General features: G+C 55.3%; 10 protein-coding genes across 10 annotated transcripts; 5 read left to right on the forward strand and 5 right to left on the reverse strand.

Annotated features, from left to right (window-relative positions):
• Positions 1-776: 776 nt before the first annotated feature.
• HIP1_1 (histidine permease) lies at positions 777-3,084 on the reverse strand (the record flags this gene model as incomplete). Its single annotated transcript, XM_071056029.1, has 4 exons — positions 777-2,004; positions 2,068-2,277; positions 2,328-2,535; positions 2,685-3,084. The coding sequence occupies 4 exons, from the start codon at positions 3,082-3,084 to the stop codon at positions 777-779; spliced, it is 2,046 nt and encodes a 681-aa protein (XP_070912130.1).
• Positions 3,085-4,556: 1,472 nt separating this feature from the next.
• MFIFM68171_00608 (uncharacterized protein) lies at positions 4,557-5,462 on the reverse strand (the record flags this gene model as incomplete). Its single annotated transcript, XM_071056030.1, has 1 exon — positions 4,557-5,462. One exon carries the CDS (start codon positions 5,460-5,462, stop codon positions 4,557-4,559), a length of 906 nt encoding a protein of 301 aa, XP_070912131.1.
• Positions 5,463-6,473: 1,011 nt separating this feature from the next.
• Positions 6,474-8,921, reverse strand: MNS1 (mannosyl-oligosaccharide alpha-1,2-mannosidase; the record flags this gene model as incomplete). The annotated part of the gene is made up of 2 exons (XM_071056031.1): positions 6,474-7,987; positions 8,051-8,921. 2 exons carry the CDS (start codon positions 8,919-8,921, stop codon positions 6,474-6,476), a joined length of 2,385 nt encoding a protein of 794 aa, XP_070912132.1.
• A 1,500-nt stretch (positions 8,922-10,421) lies between these two features.
• On the forward strand, positions 10,422-11,315 carry ATG10 (E2-like conjugating enzyme atg10; the record flags this gene model as incomplete). Its single annotated transcript, XM_071056032.1, has 3 exons — positions 10,422-10,772; positions 10,834-11,055; positions 11,148-11,315. 3 exons carry the CDS (start codon positions 10,422-10,424, stop codon positions 11,313-11,315), a joined length of 741 nt encoding a protein of 246 aa, XP_070912133.1.
• Positions 11,316-11,391: 76 nt separating this feature from the next.
• On the reverse strand, positions 11,392-12,054 carry MFIFM68171_00611 (U2 small nuclear ribonucleoprotein B; the record flags this gene model as incomplete). The annotated part of the gene is made up of 2 exons (XM_071056033.1): positions 11,392-11,712; positions 11,770-12,054. The coding sequence occupies 2 exons, from the start codon at positions 12,052-12,054 to the stop codon at positions 11,392-11,394; spliced, it is 606 nt and encodes a 201-aa protein (XP_070912134.1).
• Positions 12,055-12,447: 393 nt separating this feature from the next.
• On the forward strand, positions 12,448-13,645 carry arc1 (ARP2/3 actin-organizing complex subunit Sop2; the record flags this gene model as incomplete). The annotated part of the gene is made up of 3 exons (XM_071056034.1): positions 12,448-12,670; positions 12,728-13,555; positions 13,605-13,645. 3 exons carry the CDS (start codon positions 12,448-12,450, stop codon positions 13,643-13,645), a joined length of 1,092 nt encoding a protein of 363 aa, XP_070912135.1.
• Positions 13,646-16,465: 2,820 nt separating this feature from the next.
• Positions 16,466-18,068, forward strand: MFIFM68171_00613 (FAD/NAD(P)-binding domain-containing protein; the record flags this gene model as incomplete). The annotated part of the gene is made up of 6 exons (XM_071056035.1): positions 16,466-16,615; positions 16,677-17,075; positions 17,136-17,385; positions 17,450-17,644; positions 17,715-17,912; positions 17,998-18,068. 6 exons carry the CDS (start codon positions 16,466-16,468, stop codon positions 18,066-18,068), a joined length of 1,263 nt encoding a protein of 420 aa, XP_070912136.1.
• An 858-nt stretch (positions 18,069-18,926) lies between these two features.
• On the reverse strand, positions 18,927-22,112 carry CDC5 (Cell cycle serine/threonine-protein kinase; the record flags this gene model as incomplete). Its single annotated transcript, XM_071056036.1, has 4 exons — positions 18,927-19,448; positions 19,528-21,220; positions 21,280-21,728; positions 21,792-22,112. The coding sequence occupies 4 exons, from the start codon at positions 22,110-22,112 to the stop codon at positions 18,927-18,929; spliced, it is 2,985 nt and encodes a 994-aa protein (XP_070912137.1).
• Positions 22,113-23,060: 948 nt separating this feature from the next.
• MFIFM68171_00615 (Optic atrophy 3 protein-domain-containing protein) lies at positions 23,061-23,786 on the forward strand (the record flags this gene model as incomplete). Its single annotated transcript, XM_071056037.1, has 2 exons — positions 23,061-23,126; positions 23,196-23,786. 2 exons carry the CDS (start codon positions 23,061-23,063, stop codon positions 23,784-23,786), a joined length of 657 nt encoding a protein of 218 aa, XP_070912138.1.
• Positions 23,787-24,144: 358 nt separating this feature from the next.
• On the forward strand, positions 24,145-24,949 carry MFIFM68171_00616 (uncharacterized protein; the record flags this gene model as incomplete). Its single annotated transcript, XM_071056038.1, has 3 exons — positions 24,145-24,265; positions 24,314-24,548; positions 24,613-24,949. 3 exons carry the CDS (start codon positions 24,145-24,147, stop codon positions 24,947-24,949), a joined length of 693 nt encoding a protein of 230 aa, XP_070912139.1.
• Positions 24,950-27,389: the final 2,440 nt, after the last annotated feature.

A 27,389-nucleotide genomic window follows, 5' to 3' on the forward strand; every position in this document is an offset into this window, starting at 1 on the left:
CATGATACCGATAATGTCGTTTAATGATTGACGTCTTTGTACGCCTACTCATGATTCATGGGAAGCATACCACATCTCATTACACCGCGCCCAGATACAGGGGGCTTCATTCATGCCATTTCAAAGCGGTTTTTACCTCGGAGCGGCGGATTTTCCTTGGGCTTGCGGCCAACTCGGTGTTGGACTATTAAGCCGTATTACCAACACTTTGTTTTGTCGACTTCGGGGGCTATCATCGAGGACAGCACTCGGGATTCCCAGAAATCTGGTGTTTTTGTATTTCGTTTGGCAGCTGGCAACAATTCAAGCGGGACTTCTATACCCATGCTGAAGTCATCATATGAGTGTCTTGGTCCAAGACTCTGGAACTTGCGTTCTTATTGGACATGAAGCAAAGTCTATGGTACTGATTTTAGATATTGCCCCGACCCCAGTGCCCTCGGAATCCTAGGGCCAGGTGTACATGTCGTGAACCACCCATTTCTTAGTCATCCAAGGCGAATAAAACAAATGGTATACCTCGCTCATCTCCAGTCCTTTGCATCAACATCACCACCCTGGGTATCTATTTCCTTCCCAACCAAATCGTACTCCAAGCACCGAGCAAAACTAGGCTCCCTAGTACAAGGCCAAGGGTGTCTCCAATCACCTCTACGAGCACAAACACCTTCCCCCGTGCCTCCCATACAATACCCCGTTTCGCATGGTTAATGGAAGAGCGGGAAAAAATAAGGGCCAAAAAGAAAAAAAAGGAAAAAAAAGAAAAAGACAAACAGTCAACACAAGAATCTATAGGCCTTCTTCCACCACGGCCACCCTCTCTTCTCCTCCGCCTCGTGTGCCGCCAAGATGGGCAAATTGAAGTCCCTCCTTCCAGTGTCGACATCAATCTCGTCAATCTTGACCACACCCGTCCGAAACCACAGCTTATACCCGATATAAAACGTCGCGACGATGGGCGCGCAGAGGAACTGCAAGAAGAAGTTCTGCGCCACGTCCGCGGGGTGGTTGATGGGGACGACCGCGGTGCCTCCGGCTGCCTCGCTCACGCCGCCGCCACCGCCGGCAACTGTGAAAGGGTATTCACCATCACGGCCGGATGAAGCCTCAGATCCGGATCCAAAAGATGACGACGACGACGACGACGACGACGACGACGACGATGGCGACAAAAACCCCGGCGCGGGGATAGGCCAGCCGGCCGTCCAGAACTGCGCCACCAGTACCAGCACGTTCAGGCACAAGCCCACCCACGAACCGGCGGCACCCACCTGCGACCGGAAGGCGAGCTCCCCGACCCGCCTCCCTCTCGCCGCCCACGCCTTCCGGAAGCGCACATGGGCCAGGCAGATGGAGCCCCACGTGAAGATGGACGACAGGCCCGACACGGCCAGCAGCCAGTTGAGCACGTCCGACTGGCGCTCCAGATCGGCGAGGTAGCCGAGCAGCCCAACCAAGGACGCCACGATGATGGCGACGAGGGGCCGCCCTTTGCGGTCGATGTACCCCAGGACCTGCGGCGCCTGCCGCTGATCGGCTAGGGCGGCCAGGGTCCGGGAGCTGCCGAAGACGGCCGAGTTGCCGACGGATATGACGGCGACGAGGATGACGCTGTTCATGACCCCCGGGAGGATGCCAATCCCCGCACTCTCGATGGCGATAACGAAGGGCGAGGCGGACACGTCGGCGGCCGACTTGGCGCCGAGGAGGCGCGGGTGGTTATGGGGCACCAGGAGACCTATCAGAGCTAAGGAGACGATGTAGAAGAGGGTGATGCGCCAAAAGACCTGTTTGATGGCGGTAGGGAGGGACTTGCGGGGATTGACGGTCTCGGCGGCGGCCAGGCCAACGAGCTCGGTACCCGTGAAGGCGAAGGCGGCGGTGACGAAGACAGCGCAGATGCCTTTAAAGCCGTTGTTGAAGGCGCCTGGGGAGGTCCAGTACTTTGTGCCGATGTAGCCATCGTTAGGGAAGCCCCCGATGTTGATGACTATGCCGAGGAGGCTGGTATTGAGGAGCGAATGGTTAGTAGAGAGGATTAAGCTTGGGTAAGGCAGGAGAACATACATAAACCCGACTACGGCAGTGATCTTGATGATGGCAAAGACGAACTCGGCTTCGCCGAAGGCTTTGACGCCAAGGAGGTTAATGACGACGATGGTGATGAGGAAGATGGTGACAAAGATGGAACGATCGAGGTTGCTGTTCCAGTAACCGACTGTGATGGAGGCTGCGATGATTTCGAGGGGTAGTATTACGAGCCATTGAAGGGCGTAGCTGGGGACGTCAACAATACGCTCTCGACTGGAAAGCTAGAGGCAACTCACTTCCAACCCATGGCAAATCCCCATGCCGGATCCAGAAACCTGGTCGAATATGCGGAGAAGGAGCCTGCAACGGGGAAGGTCACGGCGAGTTCACCTAGGGCTTGCATGGTGCAGTAGAGCATGACACCAACGAAGACATATGCGATAAGGAGGGAGGCCGGGCCGCCGCTGTGTAGGGCCTTTCCGGATGCTACGAATAATCCGGTGCCTTGGGTCATCATACGTGTTAGTGGCGTGTGGATGTCCGAGATTGTGGAAAAGAATGTCGAGCCAATGGAGACACAGAGGGAGTGTGAGCGCTCTACAGATAGATATCAAGACAACATCCCTAGGAAGTCATGAAAAAGCAGCGCATACCAATGGAACCACCAATTGCAATCATCTGCAGATGCCTTCCCTTCAGCTCCCGAGACAGCATGGTATTCGCCGTGCCGACATTGGCAGCATGCAAGTCAAAGTAGTGCCAGTCATAGGACTCCTGGGTCGACACACGGTCAAAGGGCGGTAGTTCGTCGGATCTGCGTATTATGGACGCCCTATTACGGTCCTCGGCGGTGTGAATGACGGACGCGGGTGTGATATGGCGACCCGGGTCCCGGCGGAACGAGTCTAGCCAGCGCCGCAGCGGACGGGCGCGGGATCCCTCATTGTCGTAGGGGTAGGCAGGCCCGCCCTGCATGCTCATAAAGCTGCCCCGCGCCCATGCGTCCTCCTTGAGGCCGAACGTGGCCATCTCGACATCACGGGACGACGGCATGGCCTTGGGCGAGGCCGAAATCGAGCTCGCAGCTTTGCCGGGAAGTTGCCGCAGCGCGGCGGGCCGTACTCGAACCCCAGTTTTCTCGTTTTGGTAGTAGAACTGCCGCAGAAGCCGCAAATGCTACTCGCCAACACGTCTTGAACGCTTATCAGGGTCGCCGATACGAGTAGTCTCGCCGCCAGAAGTGTGAGGGTAATGGTTGTTGAAGCGATTCAGCTAATCAGTAGGAGAATCCATCGGGCTAGTTGCTCGGCCAGCTCAAGCTTGCGGCGGCGTGTAACCCCGCCTCACGTCTCATCATTGGGACTCGCTCTGCCCAGTGTAGCGGGTTCGAGGAATCGGCCGCGCATTGCACGGGGAAAACAGGCGACAAGAAAAACAGGTGGGCCGACTCGGCCTTTCCTTGGCTGGAGAGGATTCGATCTGCTTATCAGTGAGGCACCGGAACGCCATGCTTCGGCTGACCTTGGTAGGCACTAGCACAGGCGACTGGAGCTGTTGGGATTGGCTGTCGGTGGACGGCTGAGGAAAAGACGGAGGATTCTGAGGCCGGGGTCAGTTGGAGCCCAGGCTTGGCTGGCGTAAAGGTGCGCCGAACCCCAGCCGAATGTTGGGGTTAGCGCGTGGTTGTCCCATGGGGTGGAAAGTACCCCATTTTTATTGATATGCCCCTCGTTGTCGATACCGCATACCTTCCGATACCTACTGTTATGCGTTAGGGAGCTACGACTTATGTCGGCTCCATAGCCAGGCATCGAGGTGGGCGTCGAGCTTCCCGCTGCCGCAACCTCCCAGTTCGCTTGTGCTTTCCACTCCTGTCAAGCGTGCATTCGCCCGTTCAACTCAAAAGGCAGTCTCTTTCCGACAATGATTGCTGAAGCCATCCCTGATTGTTAGTAGCCAGGCCAAGGCATCTCGGCAAATCGAGAACTTGATTGAACAGGTCACAAAATTATGGCTTGCAATTTTTAATCTATACTAGATGCTCAGACCTGCTGGGCGGCGGAGAAGTCGTTGTGGCCCGCGCGTTGTGGACTGTGGGTCCGGACAGCTGGCGTGCGTTTTGCTGTGGGGTGTGATAGGCTTGATAGGTGAGCCGGTAAAAAAGGAGCTAAGAGGTATAGTACAAGGGGTACCTTTGACAATCTCGGAGCTTCGCCATCTGAACTTCACCAAGCTGGGACGAATTTGAACACCTCATCAATAGTACAGACCTAGGCGGGTTGTGTATGTATACACATACATCCCTACCTGGGTAGGTAATTATTCAAAAATAATAGACGGCGAGGAGTCCAATGATGCACCATCCCCCAGGGCAGCCTGGACATCCGTCCAACGTCAGGTTCCGTTTTGGGACCTTGTTAACAGTTTTGCGCAAAAAGATAGGATTCCGTTCCAACAGCCGCCAGCATTTTTTTTTTTTTTTGGCAACAACACCACGTCATCACCGTGACCGAAGCGCGAGCTAATCAATCTATCTTGCGCAGAAACTCCTCCACCACGGCATTGAACCGCTCCGGATTCTCCCAAAACGCAAAGTGGCTGCCCTTCTCCTCGGTCGAGAAGGTGTAGTGTTCGCCGCGCGGTATCTGCGACGCGATCCACTCGATCGCCGCAGGCGGGAGGATGCTGGCGTTCCCCCCGAGCGCCAGGGCGGGGACGGTGATGCGCGGGAGCACGTCGCGCCAGTCTTGGAAGGCGTGGTCGAGGAGGAGTGCCGCCGCGTTGGCGTCGCTCATCTTTGCGTTCTGCGACAGCACCCATTGGTAGTCGGCCTCGGACACGGACGCGGTAAACATGCTCCGGACGAGGACCGGCGTCTGCGTGGCCATGTCGGCAGCGATATCGTACACCTGGCCAGGGGTGAAGATGGCCGAGAGCGCGGCGGCTTGCTCGTCGGTCCAGTGCGGATCGCGTACCATGACAGCCGACTGGTCGGCTATGACGAGGCTGCTAATGCGGGTGTGGGCCTCCGGGTACTGGTCCCACCATGCCCATGCGACTGAGGATCCCATCGAGTGCCCGACGATGGTCACATCCCGTAGGCGGAGCTCTCGCAGGATGTCGTTCAGGTCAGCGGCAAAGCGGCTGATGCGGTAGCCGAAGTTGGGTTTTTCGGATTCGCCATGGCCGCGCATGTCATAGGTCGTAACTCGGAAGCCGGCGCTGGCGAAGTAGTCGACCTGTTTGCGCCATTCGGCAGCCGCCTGGCGCCAACCCGGGATGAAGAGAATCTGGTGGCCACCGTGCGGCCCGCTTTGGGTGTACTTCAAGTGGACGCCGTCCCCAGTCTGGATAGTCCCGGTGCGCTGCTCCAAGGCCATAGATGCGCCAAATAGCTGGAGGGCCGAAGCGAGGAGTAACGGGAGTCTCATGGTTAGCGTGCGGGCTTGTGCTTCTTTCTCACGTCCAGAGTGTTTGGTGACCGAGTGTCGGCGATGACATGAGAAGGAACAAACCGAATGACGGGCACGCGTGAGACGGTGAGTAACAACGAAAAGGCTCGCTGACTGGGGTTGCGGGTGACGCGAGGCCCCTCGCATTTGTCAGACGACTTATGGGCTAGGACGAGCTCATACAACACATTACTAATTCGCGGATCCCACTCCCCAACCCGCAACCTAAACCGAACGGGACATCTGAACTAGTCTCTGTGTAGTCTTTGATGTACAGTTCTCATTCCTCTGGCTGGGCGGGGGGGGAGTCGTTGTGGCCCGTGCGTTGTATAATGCCGGTCCGGACAGCTGGCGTGAGTTTGTCTATGCAGTTTGATTGGACAGTTGAAGTGGGGCTTTAAAAGTATGAAAGGTACAGAGCGGTACAGCAGGTCTCAGCACCTGAGACTACGCAGGGGTGTAGGAGCGGAATGCGTTCAAGTGATTGTAGCCCCAATCGCTTGCGAACCGGGAGAACAGCGGGATCAATTACGCTTTCCACTCGAGATTCGGGTTCTGGAGACGGATCTGAGGAACCACGTGCGCCAGTTGCATCGAGACGAATATATGGCTTTGGATTTCCATCCCCAGACAAAGAAGCAACAAAATTGCAAAGCGACAACGGGGTAATGGCCCCTCGATGGCTGCACCCCGATTACCCCGCGCGAGGCGGGAAGCTGAAGCTTGGACGGGAATGTCTCACCTTATCCACGTCCCGGTCCGCTCCGACACACTAGTGAAAACTGTCTCAAAGCCTCGGGAAGTACGTACCTACCTTGCTCAGTACAGCACACCGAAGATATGCCATGAGGCATGCGTTTTTGAAAGTCTATTTGGACAGTCCCAAGTGCCGGGGGGATTCGAATAAGCCATTTATTTACACTGCAAACTATATACGCCGTCATTAGCCAACCGAGCGTCACTCATGAGACCATCAGATAGCCAGGCTCTTCAAGCCATAAGTTTTCCGTCCGCATCCCGCGGTTTCCTTGTCCACCCGGTCGAGAACAGCGGGCCCATATCAAACACGGGCAGCGGATGCGCTTCTGTGTTGAACACGTTCTTGTCGAGCGGGAGCAAATCGTTGGGCGAGAACAGCAGGTAGAAGTACTTGAGCGTCTCAGCCAGCCAGAAGCTCTCCATGTTGTCCCGCGACACTGGCGGAATCACATTTGCATTGGACAAACTGGTGAAGCCGCCGCCCTCCTCGACCGCCGTGTAGTTCATGAAGTTCTTGAACATCTCCCAGCCCCACTCGCGGTACTTGGTCTCGCCCGTGATCCGCCACATGTAAAAGAGGCTCTCGACCGTCTCGGGCCGCTGCAGGTTGTGGCTATCAAACTGGCGGACGTCATAGTCTTTGCGCCACTCGGCATCCGGGGAAGGGTCAAAGTCGGCCGGCGCCTGGTGCTCGGCCGATTCGGGTAGCGGCGGGTCGCCAATGCTGAAGTAAGTGATTTCGCCGGCCAGGCCCGTCGCCATCCACTTGTACATGCCCCAGCACGTGTGCATGAGTTCGCGCGCCAGCCGCATGTCGGCCTCGTTCTGCTTAGTCCACGTCGGTAGCTTCTTGGCTTCCCGCTCCGTCAGGCCGTTGGTCGCTGCCAGCGCGATGGTGCCTGGCATGAAGCAGACGAGATGATCCATCTTAGGCGAGAGTTCACCGTCGAGACCGCTCGGTCTCTCGCCAATGATGGTGAACTGCGATGGTTCCGTGTACGTGACGAGGTGTTTCCTGACCCCTTGGAGCGCCTCGCGCCACATTTCCTGGTACACAGGCTCCTTCTTATTGGTCTGCAAGTACTGCTTGATGAGGTACTCGTAGTATGAGTCACCACGGCTGCCGAGGCGGATGTTCTGACCGTGGAACTTGCCCGTCGTGGCGAAGATGAAGATGGGAACCAGACCATCCTGGGCTCCATTGTCGTCCACCAGCTGCATTACCCTCTCGGCTTTGTCCCAGAAATCCTTCTCGCCCGTCAGTTTGGCTAGATACTTGAACTCGAGCTGCAATGTCGTTGTCTCGGCCGTCGAGGAGGCGCCCATGTCAGCGTGGGATATAATACCCTTGTACTGTGCGAGGTTGACGCTTGCGTAGGGGACGCCGGATGGTGAGTCAAACGCCGCCATCAGACGATGCGCCAAGTCCATCGCCTTCTCCAAGTACAGATCCTCCCCCGGTGCGCCCGGGTCATCGTCCGGTATTGGCGCCAGCTCGGGGTAGGTAGTCGAGAGGTAATGCGCCGACAGCAACCCTCCCAGCATCCGAATCGTCGTCTCAAATGTATTCACATCCTGGTCCTGGTCCCAGGTTAGCGACTTTGACAGCCACTCGCGCGCGTGCGTCAGCCGGCTGGTCATGTTCATCAGCATCAGCGTGTCGAGCGAATCAATAATGATCCACCCGAGCCCCTTGGGTGCCATCTGCTTCCCCGTCTTCGAGACGGGGTGAAACTCGTCGAAACCTATGTAAGCCCGCACGTCAGCACCCTCTTTTCACTCCCTCAAAGGAACAATTGGATACTCACCCCAAGCATATCTCTCGTACGCATCCCAGCTCAACTCCATAGCCTCCACCACCCTCTCCCTCCTCTTCAACCAGTCCGCCTTGCTCTTAGCCTTCCCACCAACACTCCCTTCCTGCCCCAGCCAACCCCATTGGTTAAGCTTCGTCACGGCCCGCTCCTGGTGGCCCGCGAACAAGCCCGTCCACCACACCAACCCCGCAATGACCAGCAGCAGTAACCCGCATGTCCTCTTCCGTCGGTACATCCGCCACCGCCCGCGCCCCGGTGGATACGCATACGGCTTGTCTTTGTACATAGGCAGTTCGGCACGGCCTCCGGGTGAGAGTAGGTTCTGCACGCCGCCTAGCACACTGCTCCCCGTAGATCGTTGCCGTGATGATGATGATGATGAGGCTGCTGCCCAGAGGCGGTCTTCGAACTGTCGTTGCGGGTTGGAGAAGGAGGGGACATTTTTCGGCACGGCGAAAGACATGTCCTTGTCTTTTTGCTTTTGCTTTGCTTCTATTGTGAGAGCAGCTGCGGTGGGTTCGGCGTTGCTGTCGCGGTGCTTCTTCTTTTTATTGTTGTTATTGTTGGGCTTCGGCTGCTTCGGTTTCTGGGCCTCTTCGCCGTCGCCGTACCCTCCTGCTTGGTCTCCTTTCTCGAGGGCTGCTGCCTCGCTGAGCGCCTGCTGCGCCGAGAGGACTACCTCGCCTGCCTTGTCGCGGAGATCGGCGGCTGCGGATTGGGTTGCGGTCGCAGCGGTGCGGATGATGTGCTGGATTGTGGCGAGGTTGTCGTTTGGGCCGCGGTTGTAATTCGGGTTGCTCTTCCAACTATCAATGGGTCTCCGATTCAGGTTGCGGACGTTGAAGGGGTCTCGAACGTTCATTGGGAGGTGGCAGCTACCGGCAGCCGATGCATGGCGGTGGCGGAGACTGGCAATGTTTATGTGCAAGCAACGGAGCACGCTGCTCAGTGGAGGGGAAGTTGAGCTACGATCGAGGGGGAAGATATACAAAACAATCTCCTCGCCCGCCCTCCAACAAGTTTGTCGTTTCTTGTCTCTGCAGCAACTCCGTTGGCTTCTCCCGAAATGCCACGATCCCAAGTTGCGTTTCTCCTGCTTGTGGGGTTGGATCGCGGTTAGCGGGCGGATAAGATCGCTGCACAACGTCTTGGCATGCGGAAAGGACAGCTAGCGGGATGCTGGCTTCCCGATTTGCCGATCACGAAGTAGCGTGCCACAGAAGACCACCTGAACTGACAACCAACAGAAGTCTTAAGATCGAGTCACGTTAGGTATTCCGCTCTGTGTACAGAACAGAACAATAAAACGCCTGTTTACATAACATGGCGACCAAATCATTCGTATATTTTCCCAAAGAAATAAGTACCTCGGATACGTATCTAATACGCGAGTTCAACACGAGCAATGAACCGACAAAAATGATCCAATGTTTGCCCCTTGAATACCTAGCCAATCACTTCCGACGATGGTTCTTGCTTGTCGACGGTTCCGGGGGAATCCCGATTTTCCATGTTAGTGAGTCGAGATAACCGTACCGCCGGTTGAGCTCATCGTAGATAGGAAGGACGCTAGTGATCACCACGGGTGCCTGTTCTTGTCCATCTCGCTCCAGGTAATAATAGTAATTTCGACCCCGATACTCGGTGATATCGAGGGTGAGAACTGATTCGAGGGTCAAAACGTACTGATACTCTACGGTTTCGATCCAGATTGGCGGCCGTCGTTCGCCGGACGGATCGGGGTGCTGTAGGTTCCCCGCCTTCTTCAGCGGCAAAGCCCGTGCTATTGTGGATGTTTAGGTCACTTTGCAGTCTCGAGAGCACAATGCCCAATCCGGCTTGTACCGACGGTCGGCACCTGGATCGTTATACGTTCGAGCTATAACGATCGAGCGGCCGACCAAGATGGATGTCGAAGGTCCTCTCGAGCCCAGCGCATGGTAGCGCATGGCAAAGGGCTGCGTTAATCGGAGGGAGGACGCATATGCTGAAGACGGAGTGTTCAAGTTCATCTTCATCAAAGAAACTCGGCGTCCCAGCCGCTTATTTTAGGCCAGAATTGTGCGTACTCTCCGTGATTGGGATAGCTTACCTAATCCACTATGTCAATGTTCCAGGCAGCCTAAAAGAAATGGGTTGCCAACTCTTATGAATTGCTTTAAATGGGCACGCGACACTAATGATTCCATCTGACTCTCCCCTTATTTTGACCGCTTTGCTACACTTTCAGCGTCTGTCTTTTTAGCGAACCCAATTCGTTGGACTCCTGTGGCTATTCAAGCCTCTTGAAAGCTGCTGCAGTTAAGGCCCGATAACCACCAAACCCGCCCGACTCAAATTCCAGTCAGAATTCAGGCACATCATGGGACAAGGACACATCCCGCTCTCCTCAGAGTTCCGAAACTATCCTTTTCTAACGGGTGAAGAGTTTGCCGAAGTCTGCCATCGTCTGGATAGAAGATACTGCCAAGCGACTCTCGGCCCAGTCAGGAAACAATGGAAGCTCAGGGTCTGCTCTGCGCTCAGTACGTCCTTTTGCCTAGGTCCCGAATACAACACATATATCCAGATAATTCGACCGCTGGAGGGAGAGTTGGATGATGGCGACCTCTCCAAGTTCCTGGACAATTTCTCCTTTGGCGACGGTCCAGGTTCTGCGCAAACAGAAATGGAAGGGGACAGCGACATGATAGGAACCGAGGAGGCCGATGAGGTGAGTAGTCAGTTGTGTCATGATAACCGGCTCGGTTTCCATAAATCTCACGCTATCCAAGGCCGTCCTACCCAAGAAACCAAGAGTCACCACAGCCGGCCATGTCAGATATGAGATACATCTACACCCGACATACCAGGCACCCTGTCTGTGGTTCAGTTTACACGATCTCCCGGCCGACGAGCAGGCCTTTGACATCGACACAGTATTCAGACGTCTCGTGCCGGATCAGTACAAGGCTGGACTCCGCAGCGCAGGTGCAATTGGCGGCATCTCGGCCGACGTAAGTCTTCTCCTTGAATTGGCTGTCAAAAGGGTTAACTGAGTGATTCTGCATGCACAAACAGGTCTAGACTAACACAAACCATTCTGCAGCATCACCCAGTCACAGGGGTTCCCTCCTTCTTCATCCACCCCTGTCTCCTCGGCGAAGCGATGTCGAAATTTGACTGCTCAAAGGAGAATTACCTGATGGTATGGCTCGGCCTCGTCGGCGGCTGTGTCGGCCTGTGGGTGCCGGCAGAGATGGCCCTGGAATCGTAGGCCGAGCGGAGGGAGCCGGCGCGCCAATGCACACCAGCAGCTTCCGTTCCCGTGGATGCTAGTTGGAGGGGCTTTGTCATTCTTCGTCACTCTCCTCCTCCATGGCGACGTCCGAATCACTTTCTTCTTCCCCTTCTTCCTCTCTCGGCCGCTTCGTCCCGCGGCTCTCGGGGGTTCCCGCATCAGCCATGACGTGGTCGACGCCTGGTGGCTTGGATGGGAGGCCATGCTGTGCTGGGGGCGCCGCAGTGCTGGAGGTCCCAGGCACGGGGGCATTGAAGATGCTCTGCTGGAGGTCGGTAACCTCGACCCGGGCTGCGGTAGCGGCTGCGGGCGGCTTGAAGGAGCCGTCGAGCTTGGCGATGATGTTGGACTTGGATTTGGCATATGAGATTTTCTGCCCCCGGATTAGCAACCATCCCAGGTCGGTTTTATCTATGAATAGATATCTTACCAGCTCGCGCCCAAAGAACTCAAACCCATCCAACGACCTCATTGCCTGCGTCGCTGTCTGGATGTCCTTGTACACGATGTGCGCCTGGCCTCGCATCTTCATGGTTTTGAGGGCGACAACGTCTAGCACCGCGCCATACGTTGAGAATAACATGTAGAGGGCAGTCCGCAGATCTTCCTTCTGGATCTTGGCCGACGGGAGATTCGTGACGTAGAGGGTCTGGTTGGGCGGCACCGAAGCTACCTTTGCTGGGAGACCCGCCGGAGGAGGGCCGCGCGTGGCCATTGTCGCGTCCTGACGCTTTTGGCGCTTTGTGAGATGATAATTGTGTGAGGCCCCTGGTGCGCTAAGACCGGCTCGCAACCCGAGCTGAAGATAAGTCGTCTTTGGTCGCGTCGTTTGCTGTGAAATCAATCGGTGGATGCTGCCTCGCGCAAGAAAATTGGGGACGGCGAGCCGCAGGCGGCGTTGAAATTGCCAAGAGCGAACCCCCGGCGTTTCTATCACTTAGAAAGGCCAGAGCCCCACCATTAGGGCTATTGTAATCAACGTCAGCCGAACAAGCTCCCCCGGACCACCCCTCCACCACATCATCCCTCCCACCTACAACCACCCAAACTAGCCGGCAAGCGATAGTAGAGAGCTACTCCTATCGCGAGCAGAGACACGACGGCAAAAATGTCTGCGCCCGAGGTCCACCATCTCTTCCACAACCCCATCGCCGACCACTCGTTCTCGGCCGACCGCAAGACGTTGGCAATTGCGCGGGACACGGCCGTCGAGCTCTACGGCAAGGTCGGCAATGCTTTCAAACTGAAGGATGAGCTTAAGGGCCACGACAAGACTGTGACTAGCGTCGACATTGCGCCGAACTCGGGCCGCATTGTAACCTGCTCCCAGGGCAAGTCTTCGCAGCCGAGATTATGCAAACGAGGCAAACCCGACTGACAGCTGCTAGACCGCAACGCTCTCGTCTGGGAGCCAACACCCCAGGGCTACAAGCCCACTCTTGTCCTGCTGCGCATCAATCGCGCCGCCACGTTTGTGCGCTGGTCGCCGTCCGAGACCAAGTTCGCTGTCGGTTCCGGGGACAGGCTCATTGCCATCTGCTACTTTGAGGAGGAGAATGACTGGTGGGTCTCAAAGCATCTGAAGAAGCCGATCCGCAGCACTGTCACCACTGTGGCCTGGCACCCCAACTCGGTGCTCCTCGCTGCCGGCTCGACCGATGCGCACGCCCGCGTCTTTTCGAGTTTCATCAAGGGAGTAGATGCCAGACCCGAGCCCACTGCCTGGGGCGAGAGACTCCCCTTCAACACGGTCTGCGGCGAGTACTTGAACAACTCGGCGGGTTGGGTGCACGCAGTCGCGTTTTCACCCAGCGGCGATGCCCTAGCCTATGCCGCCCATGACAGCAGCATTACGGTCGTCTATCCGAGCGCCCCTGAGCAGCCACCTAAGGCTGTGATCAGCATCAACACCCAGCTGCTGCCCTTCATGAGCCTGGTCTGGAACGGCGAGGCCGAGATCATCGCTGCCGGACATGACTGCGAGGCCTTCCGCTTCAGAGGAGGGATTGACGGCTGGCAGCTGAGCGGCACGCTGGAGGCCAAGGGACGACCTGGCATGGGTGACCAGCGGGAGGAATCCGCCTTGAACATGTTTAGACAGATGGATCTGAAGGGCAAGGTCAAGGACGACACTCAGCTCAAGACGGTCCACCAAAACACCATTACAATGCTCCGGCCGTACGAAACGTCTGGAGCCTCCCTGAAGAAGTTCAGCTGTAAGTGACGTTATCCTTTCCTCATGATTCAACTGCTGACACAAGGCAGCGAGCGGAGTGGACGGGCGCATTGTCATCTGGAACGTGTAGCGCTAGAGTAGTTGCAGTCTTAAGGTATCAATGCAATTCTTGTCTGAGACAATCGCTTTGAACTTCGTCTTTCATCGACTCCATCTAAATCACCACCCACGGCGGTTTTCCCGATTGGTTTTATCCAAACGTATTCTGGAGTATCCTCCACGGCCTTGTTCGCAAGTGATATAAAAGCAACACACTTGAAGTCGTTGGTCCGTCGTTCCCACAACACCAAACCAATATCATGAATCCTTGAACATGGCCTCTGAGCAGATACTCCAACAGCCTGGGTCACCCAGCCAATCCATCTACACGCCGAACACGAGTGTTCCCAGCCCACACACCAGCCTTAAGGTTACGCTATCGCAGTGCAATCGAAAAGTGCCGGATCCTCTCCTCGACCAGCATGTTTCATTCAAGCCGATCAGTTGGCAGGGGGGCAACTTCCCATGTGATACAAGAGGAACCAATAAGTCCGCGAACGCAGCTCGAGGAGTCTTCGGTTCCATCGGCGACAACACGGAGGCAGCCCCTGAACAACCCTGCCTTGGCCCGACCATCCCCAATAAGGCAGCACGCCCAACCGGCGTGGCTAACTTCGTCACCGCCGGAACCCCCAACCCCAAAGGCACTACGCCAAAGCCCTGAATACCATGCGGCCCTTTCCGCTTCATTCGTTGCCATAATTAGTGCGGTGCACGACGCTTGCCTAGCTGCTACGAACCGGTACATCCGAGTCTACACCGCCAACGGGTTGGGTCATATCGGTTCTCCTTTCCTTAGAAAGAGCACCCAGGGCAACACGACGGAGAGGAGGAACCGGCACCGGCACCGGCATCGGCATCGGCATCGGCATCGGCATCGGCATCGTCACACCCCCTATCCGCATCCCCGTGTCTACTCCCCACAGCCAGCTCCCCACGACCTAGCCCAGGAGCAAAGAACCAGAACCCCAAACACTCCTTTCGCCAGCCCCGGACAACCCGTGCATACGCTTGAACCATCACCACTACCCCGGGCGGCAAACCCTATCCCATTGTCATTGTCATTCTCTTTCCCGTCCCCATTCTCATCCCGATACTCGTCCCCGGCCCCGGAGTCAGGAAACAACAACATCAACAGCTTCCATCAAAGGCAGGAACCCGATACAGACCCAAACCCAGATCATGGCCGTAACCCAGATCCCGAGTCTACCCCTTCCACATCCGGCTCTGATACCAATCATACTAACAATTCCAGTATCTCCCCGTCCCGGACAACCGCATCAACAGCGACCGGCTCGCTCCTCCACAACACCAGCACCATCTGCACCCTCCTCTGGCTGCGCTCTACCATCCACCGGGCAGCGGCAGGCCATCTTCCAGAGTCGGAGGCTTCAATCGCAGTCAAGCGAGCTCGTCAGGACCCGGGGCGAGGCGGCTGCGCTGAGAGATATGAGCAAGGTTCTAAGCTGGGCGGAGGTGGTTGTGGCTGGTTGCCTTCGGGTTGAGGGTTTGCAGGGTTGCGCCACCGCCGCCGCTGCCGCCGCCCTTGCTGCTTATGATGATGATGATGATGAATATGAAGAGGGTGGTAAGGAGAAAGAGTCGCTATGGGACGGGGGTGAAAGGGAGGAAAGGGAAGTGCGGGGGGTGATTGAGGCTGGATGGTTGCTGTGTGAGTTGCTTGAGGATGAGAGTGGGATGGGGGAGATTGAGCGTATTCAGCGCGGAATAATGTGGGTGTAGGGGGGTTTGTTTGGATGGTTATTGCTGGCATTTTGGCCTGGTGTACTTGGGGGGTTCTCTCTGATCTGCTAGAGCGGTCGCTGGCTCTTCTTGTGGCTGTGTCCTTTGGTACCCGTAGTAACTTGCAGGTTTGTTACTTTGGTATTGACTCGCAGCCGCTGCCTTCCGCTGAATACCTAAGATGTATAAACGTACATCGACCGCACTTGCCACGTCTGGATAACCACTGAAATGCTAGGTAGTGGTATCCGAAAGACTTCGCATGCCGCGTTTGAAATTTTTAAGCAATCTTGAAGCTTCTTTGTTCCTCCGACGCAAGTTATAAACTATCTACTCGCGACTATAATACTATGAACTTCAAGGTATATCCAACCCGGCCTATCTCTGCCTCGATATCTCGCTGAACGAGCTTGTGGCAAAACGGAGAACAAGGCACTCGGGACACGAGGACGGATCAGCCAACCAACAGCGCTAAATTTAGAATGCACCTGGTGCAAATCCAGCATTTCCGACTTCCAGCGAACACCCGAGCCGAGTTGCTACAGTCGGGTCAAAGTCGTTATTTCGCACCTCTAAGCCCCGATATATCCGGGGCCGGCAAAACTGACCCTCAACTAAGTTGAAGACAGCATCATAATCAAAACGAGGCCCCTTCCCCCCTGGTACTGCTTTCAGAGACACAGAGACACATTAGCCCTTAGCGCCGGCCGGCTCATTCTACGCTCACTATTGCGCATCCTCTCAAAACTGCCAGCTCCTCAAAACTGTGCCTTATTTTCAGTAGGGAAATGTATCAATCCCTCAGAGTGGTGCGGTAGTCCAGGGCGCGTACGCGAGCCGATGTGGCATTGAAATCGTGACAGCCGTTCCCGGCTCTCTCGGACCTCATGGGATTCATGCGGTACTGATCATCGTGACTAATCCCCTTGATGATCAGTAAGGGCTCGCCTTTATGTGCCGTGTGCCGATGGGCCAACATCTTGTCCTAAGGTATGTATTGCTGGCAGTCCCTCTGAGGACAGAACCAATTCGCATTTCAGTTTCCAAAGACGGTTCTACTGACCTTTATCATTATCGTTAACAGTTTACTGACCTTGACGTTATCGTGATGGAGGGACAAGACATCTCGCGCGATTATGGAGAAAGGAATGCCAACACTCCTAGCTCCACAAGCCCGTTGAGAATTGTCATCATTGGCGCGGGAATTGGTGGAATGGCTGCCGCCGTTGGGCTACGGCGAAACGGGCACATCGTTCATGTCAGTATGAGCAGCTCGGCGGTAGAGCGGGACGTCGTCAGTGCTAACGTCTTATGCACAGCTATATGAGAAATCCAGCTTTGCCCACGAGTTTGGCGCGGCGGCCCATATGTGTCCCAATGCCAGCGGAATTCTGCGAGCTTGGGGGATCTTCGCGGAAACGTTTGGAGCAACACCGATGAGCCGTCTAATCGAGTACGCAAAGGACGGGGAATTACAGACGGATCGTGACCTCACCTCGGAGAACAAACGCTGGAGGCATCCCTGGCACCTTGTTTACCGCGTCGCACTACATGAAACATTGAAGGAGATTGCGACGTCTGAGGAAGGACCTGGCATCCCTGCGAGATTATTCACATCTAGCAGGGCCGTAGCTGTCGACCCAGAACAAGGGACGGTCACCTTGGAAGACGGCGCCAGAGTCGCAGCCGATGTTGTTATTGGAGCTGATGGTATCTACGTAACGTGCCCCGGACGTAAACTGATCATTTATGACGGCGGCTAACCGGTTCCGACCTAGTCCACAACGAGAAAGTACATCCAGGATGTCAAGCTTCTTAGCTCTGGAAAAGCGGCCTTCAGATTCATGATACCCCGATCAATCGCCGAAGCAGACGACACCGCAGCTCCCCTGGTCAAGCCATTGAACGCTCTTACGTTGTGGTACGGAGACGACAGGCGGGTGGTGATGTATCTATGCCAGAACAACCAGCTGCTGAATATCATCTGCATCCATCCGGAAGCCGAGTCACATGCCGTTCAGAGTGATGGTAAGGCGTACATCATAAGCATACTAGTATCCTCCTTACGGCCCAGCACACTAACTTCGTCCAGAGTGGGACAAGCAAGCATCTCTCGACCAGGTGCTCAAGGTCTACGAAGACTTTGACCCCCGTCTTAAAGCACTTTTCATGAAGGCAGATCCCTCGACAATCAAGGTTTGGCAGCTGTTGGACGTGGAGAAACTCCCAAATTGGGCCACGGGAAAGCTGGCCCTCATTGGAGATGCCGCGCACCCTTTTACACCCTGTAAGTTGAATAACTCCTGCCGACTAGTAGTACTAGTAGTAGCCGGTCGGTCACTAAACCACCCATAAAGACCAAGGCCAAGGAGCCGCCCAGGCAATAGAAGACGCAGCCGCTCTGTCCATCGTCCTGCCGCGGTCAATAACCCCCGAAGAAGTCCCCGCACGCCTCAAGCTGTACGAGTCAATCCGATATGAGCGTGCCCATACCATCCAACACTTCTCGCGACTGGCAGGGCGGGATTGGATAGACGGTAAGCCGCAGGTTGACAGTAAGTTATATCCCCCGCTAAGTACTCATCAGTAGTCAGAACCAGGAGTGAACAAGCTGACGTTGGCCGCGCTCTGCTTCTACAGCGACGGAATTTCAAACCTACAATTTCAGTCACGACGAGATTGCCCACGCGAGCGCTGCGCTCAAGGAATAAGAGCGTTCTAATTCTCCTGATGTCAACAAGGAGAAATTATAGCTCTCTGTCGGAGAGTAAATGCGGCTATTGCCGCTGTGCAAGAATACCAACATGCATCCATGTATATCCTGAGACACACTAGTTTAGAGAAACGGTCGAATGAGATGAGTTATAACTATTGGGCATCCTCATAGCAGTCGGGGCGCCCGCCAATGATAAGAACACGGGTAGACAGATCATACATCACCATGATCACACCTAAAATCAAAGCAAGACTTTCACACCTCAATAGAAGCTCTTATTCTATTGCAGAAACCGGATCGTTGGTATTAGGCTTCCCCAACCACAACTCCGCACAGTCAGCCTCAGAAAGGAAAAAAAACCCAGGATTAAGCACCAAACGAGAGGCTGCACGCAATAACCCTACACATGTAACATGCTATAACATGCAAGGACAAAGAAGAGCAATTAAGCTGAAATAAAAAGAGAAAGAAAGAAAAAAAGAAAGAAAGGTAACACAACTGAACTACACGCGCATAACCCCCTTTGACCCTAACCAAAGCGCCGTCTGCTCAAAAGTACCTGATCGTCAACCTGAGAGAGAGAAAGAGAGATGGAGAGAGAGGAGTCATGGCGTCGTAACATGTTCCCCCGCCCCATCCGTTCAGACAACGACAACAACAAAATAAACAACCCCCAGTCTACAATTGACAAACATCGCTCATAAGCCCCTGGTACGCGCTCTCCCCGTTTACGCCGCTGCGCCCAAATAAACTCCGGTCTCCGTGTCATCCCCGTCTGTTTCCATTTCATTCCCGGTATTGTACTCCTTTCCCCGGCCATGCCCGTTAGAGAAACCAAAACGCTCTACTCTGCTCATCCCCGCCTCCGCGTCTCGTCAATATCCGGCCCAATCTCATCCGGCCGTCGCGGGTCGACATACGCAGACAGGCGCTCGTCGCCCCAGCGTGCGCCAATCGTGACCCAAACGTGCTTGGCGGGGATCTGGACGTTGCGTGTCTCGCGCATGCCGGTCCACCGTAGGCGCTTCTCGCGGCTCATGTCGCTGTTGCCGATGCCGCCATTGGCGTTCCACTCGCGCACAATGTCCCGGATGAACTCGATCTTCTGGCGGAAGTGGTTGGCGGCCGGGATGCCCTGCAGCTCCGGGCTGATCTCAGGGCGGCGGCGGGTCGGGTTGCTCGTGCTCTTGGGGACGGTGGCAAAGTTGAGGAGTGTCTGGAGCGGATATGAGAGGACCGCCCTGTCGTCTAGCGCCGACTCGGCAAGCGAGCCCGTCTCTTGCAGGCGCTTAGCGGCAACCTGAGGGAGATGCCAGAAGTGGCACCAGGTTCCGGTCGAGTCGATCACGATTTTGGTGTGATCTGGGAAGTTGAACTAGCACCAATGTCAGTAAAAGGAACCAGGGACTTTCAGGAAAAAAAAAAAAAAAGAAAAAGAAAAAAAATTGCCTTACCTGCAGATGCCCGTCGCAGAACATCCAGCAACCAACGTCGCCAAAGCGCTGGTAGAAGGTTACTACGTCGCTAGGCGCCGCGGTAAAGTCTGTGATTGTAGGAACTCGAATCGGTGCGTCGTCTGCCGGGCCGGGACTCTCCATCTCCCGTCCATATGTGATCATGTAATTGGCAAACTTCTTCCACAACACGATCCTTTCCCGTTTGCGGTGGTCGTAGATATCCTTGCCCGCCGATAGCTTTCCGACCGTGCCATCTGGATGCACCGGAACAACAAAGTTTTCCGGGGCAACTCGGACGCGCGAGATGCCGTCCTCGCCATTGTTCTCGTAAAAGTAGATGCCTTCCTTCATAGGCACGATTTGGTGCCTGTCTCTGTAGCTCGGTTCGTCCTTGCGTTGGCAGTGCCGTTCTGCTCCGTGAACCAGCATGCAGGCAGGGGGCAACATGCCAGACTTGGATCCGTCTTGTGATGGGATGCTTCGGAGGATGCAACCCACACTTCCGTCATTCAGGATATAGCCCAGGCCAAACTTGTTGGTGTAGTCGACCCACTTCACCACAATATGGGGAGGGGACGGCGTCTTCTCCCTAGAAGACAAAAGGGCCATGCTGCGAGAATTGAGTGCTCTTTCGAGTTCGGATTGCAGCTTCTGGAGACGGTCTAAAACAACATCCGGCCGGGTGCCGGGAACCGCTTCTTGGTACTCGGACGGGCTGAAAAGCGACAGTTTCTCTTCCTTCTGAGGCTTCTGTCTCGCAGAGGTTGATGGCCGTCTCTGAGGAGCGGGCTGCTCTGAGTTCCCTGAAGTTTGGCTTCTCGTCGACGTAATTTGGCTGCGCAGGCTGCGGGTCGCCACCTTTGAGGTCGGGGCAGTCTCGGGCTTTGGGGGCGCGGCAGACGCCTCTCGTGTGGAGCGCGAGCGCAAACTGCTTGTCGTTCTTGAAGCCGGTTCGGTGACGGTCTGAGCTCGGGCGACACCCACCGTATTGGTTGGTTTGTGCTGCGCTCTCTGCTGAGCTGCGAAGCTCTGTGGAGGGGCGCGGAGGAGACCCGAGGGTGCTCTCTGAGGTTGAATGCTTTGACTGAAACTGCTGAGCTCGTTGGTTCGGTCTGGAAGCTGGAACGACTGCGAAGACTGCGAAGGCTGCTGCGCGGCTTGTTGTGCTGCGAGACGGGCCTGGAGTCTCTGCTCGCTCTTGATCTCGTCGAACGGCCGGTAGACGATGCCCTCAGCTAACGGGATAACTGGCGTGAGGCCGTTCTGCTCTTCTTCTGCCATTTCCCTCCAGATATTCTTGAACGTCAACTGTGACTGCGACCACGGACCGACGCCGCATTCTCTGCACATCTCCTGGACGTTCTGAAGGTTGAGTGCTTCCATCTTGGAATTGGCAAGCGGCTCATAGAACGCAGGGTTCTCTGGCGCGAGTTCACGCAGCTTGTACGTGATATCCGAGGCAAGGGGCATGTATCCAGAGGTGAAAAAGGGGTGGCTGACGATTGTGTCCGGATCTGGTCTCTTGTCGGCATCTTGGAGCATCGTGGCTACCAGATCTTTAGCCTCCGGGCTAATGTACTGCTGCGAAGTTTCCGATGAAGGCCATTCATAGTCCCGGTCTCTTGCGCGGCGGTAAATCTCGTCCGTTGTTGAGGATTGGAAGGGAGGTTTTGACGTGAGCATCGCGAACCTGGTCTGCATCAGAACATGGCTCTCGTCAACGGAACGCGCAAGAAGACGAGTGCTTACACGATAATCCCCAAGCTCCATATGTCAACCATGTGGTCATGGCCTTTCTTTCCCTTCTCCAAAATCTCCGGGGCGATGTAGTTTGGCGTCCCGCACAGTGTTGTCCGTCGCATGACCTGCATGTCCTTGCCCGTAAGAAGCAGCGCAGCGAGGCCGAAGTCCCCTATCTTCGCGTTCATGTACTTGTCGAGGAAGATGTTTCCCATCTTGAGATCGCGGTGGATGATGCCCTTTGCGTGCATGTACTTGATGGCGCCAGCGATCTGTACCGTGTAGAAGCGAACCTCGGGCTCGGTCAACCCTTTGCGCCGCTTGACCATGTCCATAAGCGAGCCGTTCGGACACAATTCCAGGACCAAATAGGTGCAGCTCTCGAAGGTGAAGGCGCGGTGGAACTGCACGATGTTTTGGTGACGCATCTTTGAGTGGATTTGCAGCTCGGTTTGGAACTAGACGCGACGTTGTTAGCCTGGCCTGACCGCTCTGATGGTGAGAATCGTCGGAGAACCCACCTTCTGCTCCATCTTCGTCGGCATTTGGCTCTTGACAATCTTCAGCGCAATCCGCCTCGCCGACCCTGCTGCCTTGCCCTCGTAGCAAATGGCGAATCCCCCTTTGCCCAAGAGCTTCCCCACTTGATACACAACACCATCTTTTCGGTCAGAGCTCGGAGGCTCGACGACATTGCTGGGTGGCGGCGGCGGATGCTCCTTGTCTCTGGCCGTCTTGAGCTGTGCTGCGGCCTTGGTCTTCAGCTCGTTAGTGCGAGGGAGCCGTTGGGCGTTCGCATCCCTCGGAGAAAGCGCGTCCATGTCAATACCCCTAGCGCCCATCGCGGGTTACGTGCTGGGAATCGAGGCCGATAGTCGGTAGAGCCCGTGATCACTGTATTTGGCTCACGATCTCGCGATCTCGCCGTTGAGCTCCAAAGCCACCAGTGCAGCCAAACTGTGTTGATTGTCAGTGCTGCTACAGCGACGGCGCAATTGTGAGGTGACGAAACGCAACGTGGAAACGAGCCTGCAGTGCTCGACCGCGATAAATTTCAAACGGACGAAAAAGCGAGCACCGAGACGCCAAACGGTCGGCGGCGACGAAAACAACTTACAATTGGACTGTTGGTCATTCAGGGTTGAACGGTGGCTACCATAAAGGTGATAAACACCAGGAGCTATTGTCGGCAATTATGTGCAAACGTGAAACGAGAACAACGAGCCCGGATGCAGTCGCTGTTCGGCGGTCGGCAGAAGGCGTGCAGTGGATTGATTTACTGTGCTAAGAAGCTGCTGGAGCCCGCCTAGAACCGGACTGGGTTGCATTGTTTGTGACTTTCCAGTCGTCAGAGCAACCGGAATAGGGGACCCGCAGGGGTCCCAAATAAGCTTCCCAACCCAGCCAGGGGCTCAGTTTTGGCGCTGCACCATTGGCTGTTTGACCTCGAACTGGCTCCCCGCCAAAGCCGAGAATGACTCCGTCCCGCTGACGAAGCTGCTCGCAGGCTCAAATTTTGGAAGTGAGCATTACGAGTTTCGCAATTGAATATGCGACCCTGTACATAATTACACCGCAACATCCTCAAGGCCTGGGGCTTGTCTACTTAGAACAACCGAGCAACCGAGCGACCGAGCAACAGAGCAATCGCAGCAACGAGAACTATCCGAATCCGAGCGCGATCCACAAATTGTTGCCGGACCCGCCGCCGTAAAGATTCCACGTCGTCCGATTGCAGAGCTCCGAGTCGCTTCGTTGGCTTGAAGACGGGCGGACAGCCCCCGGGCATCATGGTTCCATTGCCGCTATTCAAGCTTGCGGCGCTATTTGTGCGCCATGTCTCCAAATACGGCGCGGTTCGTTTAATAATGCCCGACCTGTGAGCAGTTTCCGCGGAATGCATGTCGCTGATAAGGCTCCCACAGAACCACATCAAGCACCAAGCACACGAGCACCCTAGATTTCGGGATTTTGCTGCGCGGTATGGTCAGGTAATACACCAGCTCAACATGCGGCTGTCGGTCGCGCTGCTACGAAACGTGGATGCGGAACAAAGAGCAAAAGAGAAGGCTGAGACGCCCACGGTTAAAACAGCGGAGCAAGTGAAGCGGGAGGACGATGTCAAGGCGAAATACGGGACAACAGCAAAGGAATCACATCCGATCAAGGAAGCCCCAAGGAGCGTGTGGAAACGCAAATTCAGGCCGCTGCCAGAGGCCAAGGCGGTCGACCTCTTTGCCGATGTCATTGGGGATGCGTTTATCCTTGCGGTCGCCGGCGGCTTGATTACCTATGAGTACTGGAAAGCTTCGCAGAAGCCCGACAAGAACAAGGAAATGATCCATGACCTCGAGAGACGGATGGAGGAGCTGGACAGGAGAGAGGCGGCACTTGAAGAAGAGGAGAGGAGGCAACGAGAACGGGTCGAACTGATCGAGGAAGCATTAAGAGCGTTCAAGGACCCCAAAACAAAAAGGCCGCTTTTAGCGACGCCGGCGCCGACGCCGGTATCTTGAGAGAGACGGGGAGAAGGAGGGTTCGATCTCGACCGTGTCCGGAATCAGCGTCGGTCCCGGTCTTGTCGATGCGAGCAGCTTCAGATGGGTTTTCGACTGCTGCCTTATACATCTGTACGATTATGTAAGTATCTGATGTGTGAATGGACGGATAAACTGTGTCGGCCTGGCGCCCTGAAGATGTAAGTTGACGAGGCAGCTGCGAATGGGCTCCGCCGAATGTGCGCGTGGGTGAAAACACCCTTCTCTCGGCAGAAACATGAGATAGTACCTAGCGATACCCTCTTAATCTCTGATAGACCACTCAACACTTGTCAATTACAACTTCCTCGACCACGGCCCCAGTTCATGTGCAGACATGGATAATCCGAGCGATGAGCCCACAGAGTTCAACCTCGTTTGCTTAAGCCTAAAGCATCGCCCAGTATGGGTGTCGGCCGCGGCTCAGCTCCTGCAATCCAGCGAGAGACGATGGAGGGGTATGGGACACAAGAAAAATAATGTTTGCCCGGCTGACATCATTATAGAAGCAAGTTTGAGGACTCATGACCTCACGTTGAGCGTCCCGCGCACACAGATGGAGGGATACGACGCCTTTCGACTCGTCCTGCTCTCCCCAGACGACGTCGACAACGCACAAACAATTGGCCGCATCCAGCAGTTCTACCACCTTGATGGCGGTCGCAACGCGGCGATAGTCTTACTCCTCGACCAAGATGGGATCCAGGGCGCCATGCAGCCTTTGATGAAGCTCCACCTACAGTGAGTAGCCCGCCGGGTTGCTTACTAGACGAAGATGTATCTTCTACTAATTGCCGCTCTGCAGGATTATGAGCAATAAATGCAAATTGTCCGTCATACCCCTCACATCTCTCGATGCACTGCCAATCGCCCTCAATAGCTTCTGCTCCGCTCTGGTGGCTTCTAGAATCGCGGACAAGTGGTCGGTCGACGCCACGCGCGACCTGCTGCCCTACTGCACTATCAACACCCCCCTAACTAGACACTCTATGGACATGTTAGGCATGGATTTTTTCAGTTTCAGGGAGCTGCTGAGCGAAGTCGCCAAAGACGAGGGAAAGGGCAGGGTCCGCTGTGTTCTTGGGCCCGCAGAGACAGAGCGCTTCCTTGCGTTTTGGGCTCATGAATTTGCAGCGACTTAGGTTGTCATATTAGCCATCCTTCTGTCTCAACGGTAAATCTCGCATGACAGGGCGGTTATGGGGGTTACAGCTCCCTGGGCAGTGGAATGATCTTCGCCGTCGCGGCAAAGAGGAGAGCCCACAGACAAACTATGCCTCTGAGAGTGTAGAGCAGAGTTGCTGTCCCAAGACAATGTCCTTTACGACCCCAAACTACGAAATCCTTCCCCCGGCACGACGGATTTAGATGAACCTAGGCAATGGGGCTACGATACGGTCCATCCTCGCTTGTTAGGTGGTGTGCGTGAGGTAGCCGCATATGCAGACTATTGATGACAACCTGGGATCCTGTGGATTATTGATAACATAGTATCATCTTCAATGATGTTGGAGCTGTAAGGTACTTGAGGATCTAAGTTCTGTTCCATTACCGGATACTGCTAAAGCACGACTACTCGACTACGACGGCGACTTTGGCAGTAATCGTCTCCTGCGAGATCTGAAATTGACTGGGCCCATTCATTACAATCGTTGATAGGTGTGTTGCATCGGTTCATCCGATCGAGTATTAAATAGATCGTTCCCATATGTCCTAGGTGCTCAATTGACTAATACTAACGTCTCCCAAATGCACCATGGGTATTATGGAAAGACGGTTAAGTATCAATTACCCTAGGTTACACTGGAGAAGGACGGGATGGAAGGTTGACGTATGGAGGCTCGAAGGCGGTGTACATTATCACCCGAGACTTTCCGGACCAGCTGAAAGAGCAGGTCACTATATATTAGTGGTGGCTACATCCCTACTAGCCCAATTAGTTATCATAAAAAGCCATCCGATAGTTGACATCGTCATCATGGTGTCCCAACCAGGTATCGTCAAATTCACGCATTGCCAGTGCTAGGCGCAAATGCCAAAAAGGTAGCAACATCTTGGTGGTAACCCAAACAGTATGAGCTTATACTTGGTCTGTTAGCCCCACTTTGACAGGAAGCGAAGCCGCTTGGAAGATCGAATTGGCGCGGAGGGCTTTGGCAGGTTTGTCGTTGGCAGCGAAAGAACCAATAGCTAGCAGGGAACTGCCGCCAGGAACATGCAACAACAGAGTTTCGCTTGATCCAACTTGCAGTCACGAGCAAGCGGCTAAGAAAAAAAAAAAAAATCTCGATATGCAGATGCAAGAAGAGGCTGGGGACGGGCCGGCTAATGCTGACGAAATGAGTATCAGTACCCCGGCTGCTCCCGCGCGCAAGATGAGCAGCTGCGCTATGGTGGAGTAGTTACACTACGACCGCTATCCTGTTGCTGCTGCTGGCCCATCAATGGCCTCGACTTTCCCAACTGATCAGATGAATTTCTTTTCAGGTGGTCACCTCCCCAAAGGCCCGCCCTGGTAGCAACAAACCGAAGTTGGTCTAACGTTATACACCCGCTCCTGTCGTTTCGAGGGCCTCATTAAAGACACCCGCTGTTTTTCGCTCCCTATCGGAACCCAAGACCCAAAACATCTCGTTGACTGAATATGCGAATGTGATGATGCACGCATATCAGGAAAGCGCTGAGTGCTGCGCCACTGGAAGCAGTTGCTTGCCAACAACGACGGCTGGCTCATTCGATATTTAATGCACTCAGCCCATCTCGTCACTACTTGGGTCTCTGGGGCGGGGCCGTCGTCTAACGCCAGCGCGGGTTGGTGGCGGTGGTGGCAGACATGGAGAGCGCCTGATCCTTGTTAAGGTAATGGTCCGTGCTCCATCTGATTTACAACATCCCGGCCCTCTCAAACAGCTGGTGCCTCAGCTTGCCGGCAGGTTTGTGGGGCCTTGGGTCTCAGACAGAGGTCCTGGCGATTGCGGCGTGTCGGAAATTTGCGACGAAAGTCTTGACCAGAATTTCGATATGGGAATGGATCAGAATTCGGAGCGCGAGGGGTGAACGAAAAGAAAATTCCCGGGTTGCTGAAGCGGGCAGAATCGCATTCGTTCATTGCAGCAGGTTCCGGCGGCAGCTACTGCGCCATCGAGATTGTGACCACTCAGCAAAGAATAGAAATAACTACTGTAAGTGTACAGAACGTACACCTCGGCTGGCGAGCACGGCACCATGCTAAGGAGCAATTCGGCAGACACTGATGAAGCGCCGGAAGGGGTGACGGAGTCGGTGCTTGGTTCTTGGCGGGGAGGGGCCGCTTGCCAAGATTGCAAGGCCCCTTGCTCCTGATGCAGAGACGGAGCGATTTGAGCCGTGATTGGCTTGAATCGTGCTGTAGCCGCCCTCGGCATGTCCAATCACGCCAGAGAGTGCAGCCCCGAGACTTTCTCCCCGATTCCCCTCGTGGTCGTCCACCAGCGCCCAAGAGAACGCTGGATCAACTATTTGCGTGCACTATCGATGTTGCTGCTCTGTTTGGCCTGCCTGATTGGCGATGACGAAAGTCGAGTCACGGCGGGGCAATTCTGT

Source organism: Madurella fahalii (genome assembly GCF_045866475.1).
Source record: "Madurella fahalii IFM 68171 DNA, scaffold_1, whole genome shotgun sequence".
Taxonomy (NCBI): Eukaryota; Fungi; Ascomycota; class Sordariomycetes; order Sordariales; genus Madurella; species Madurella fahalii.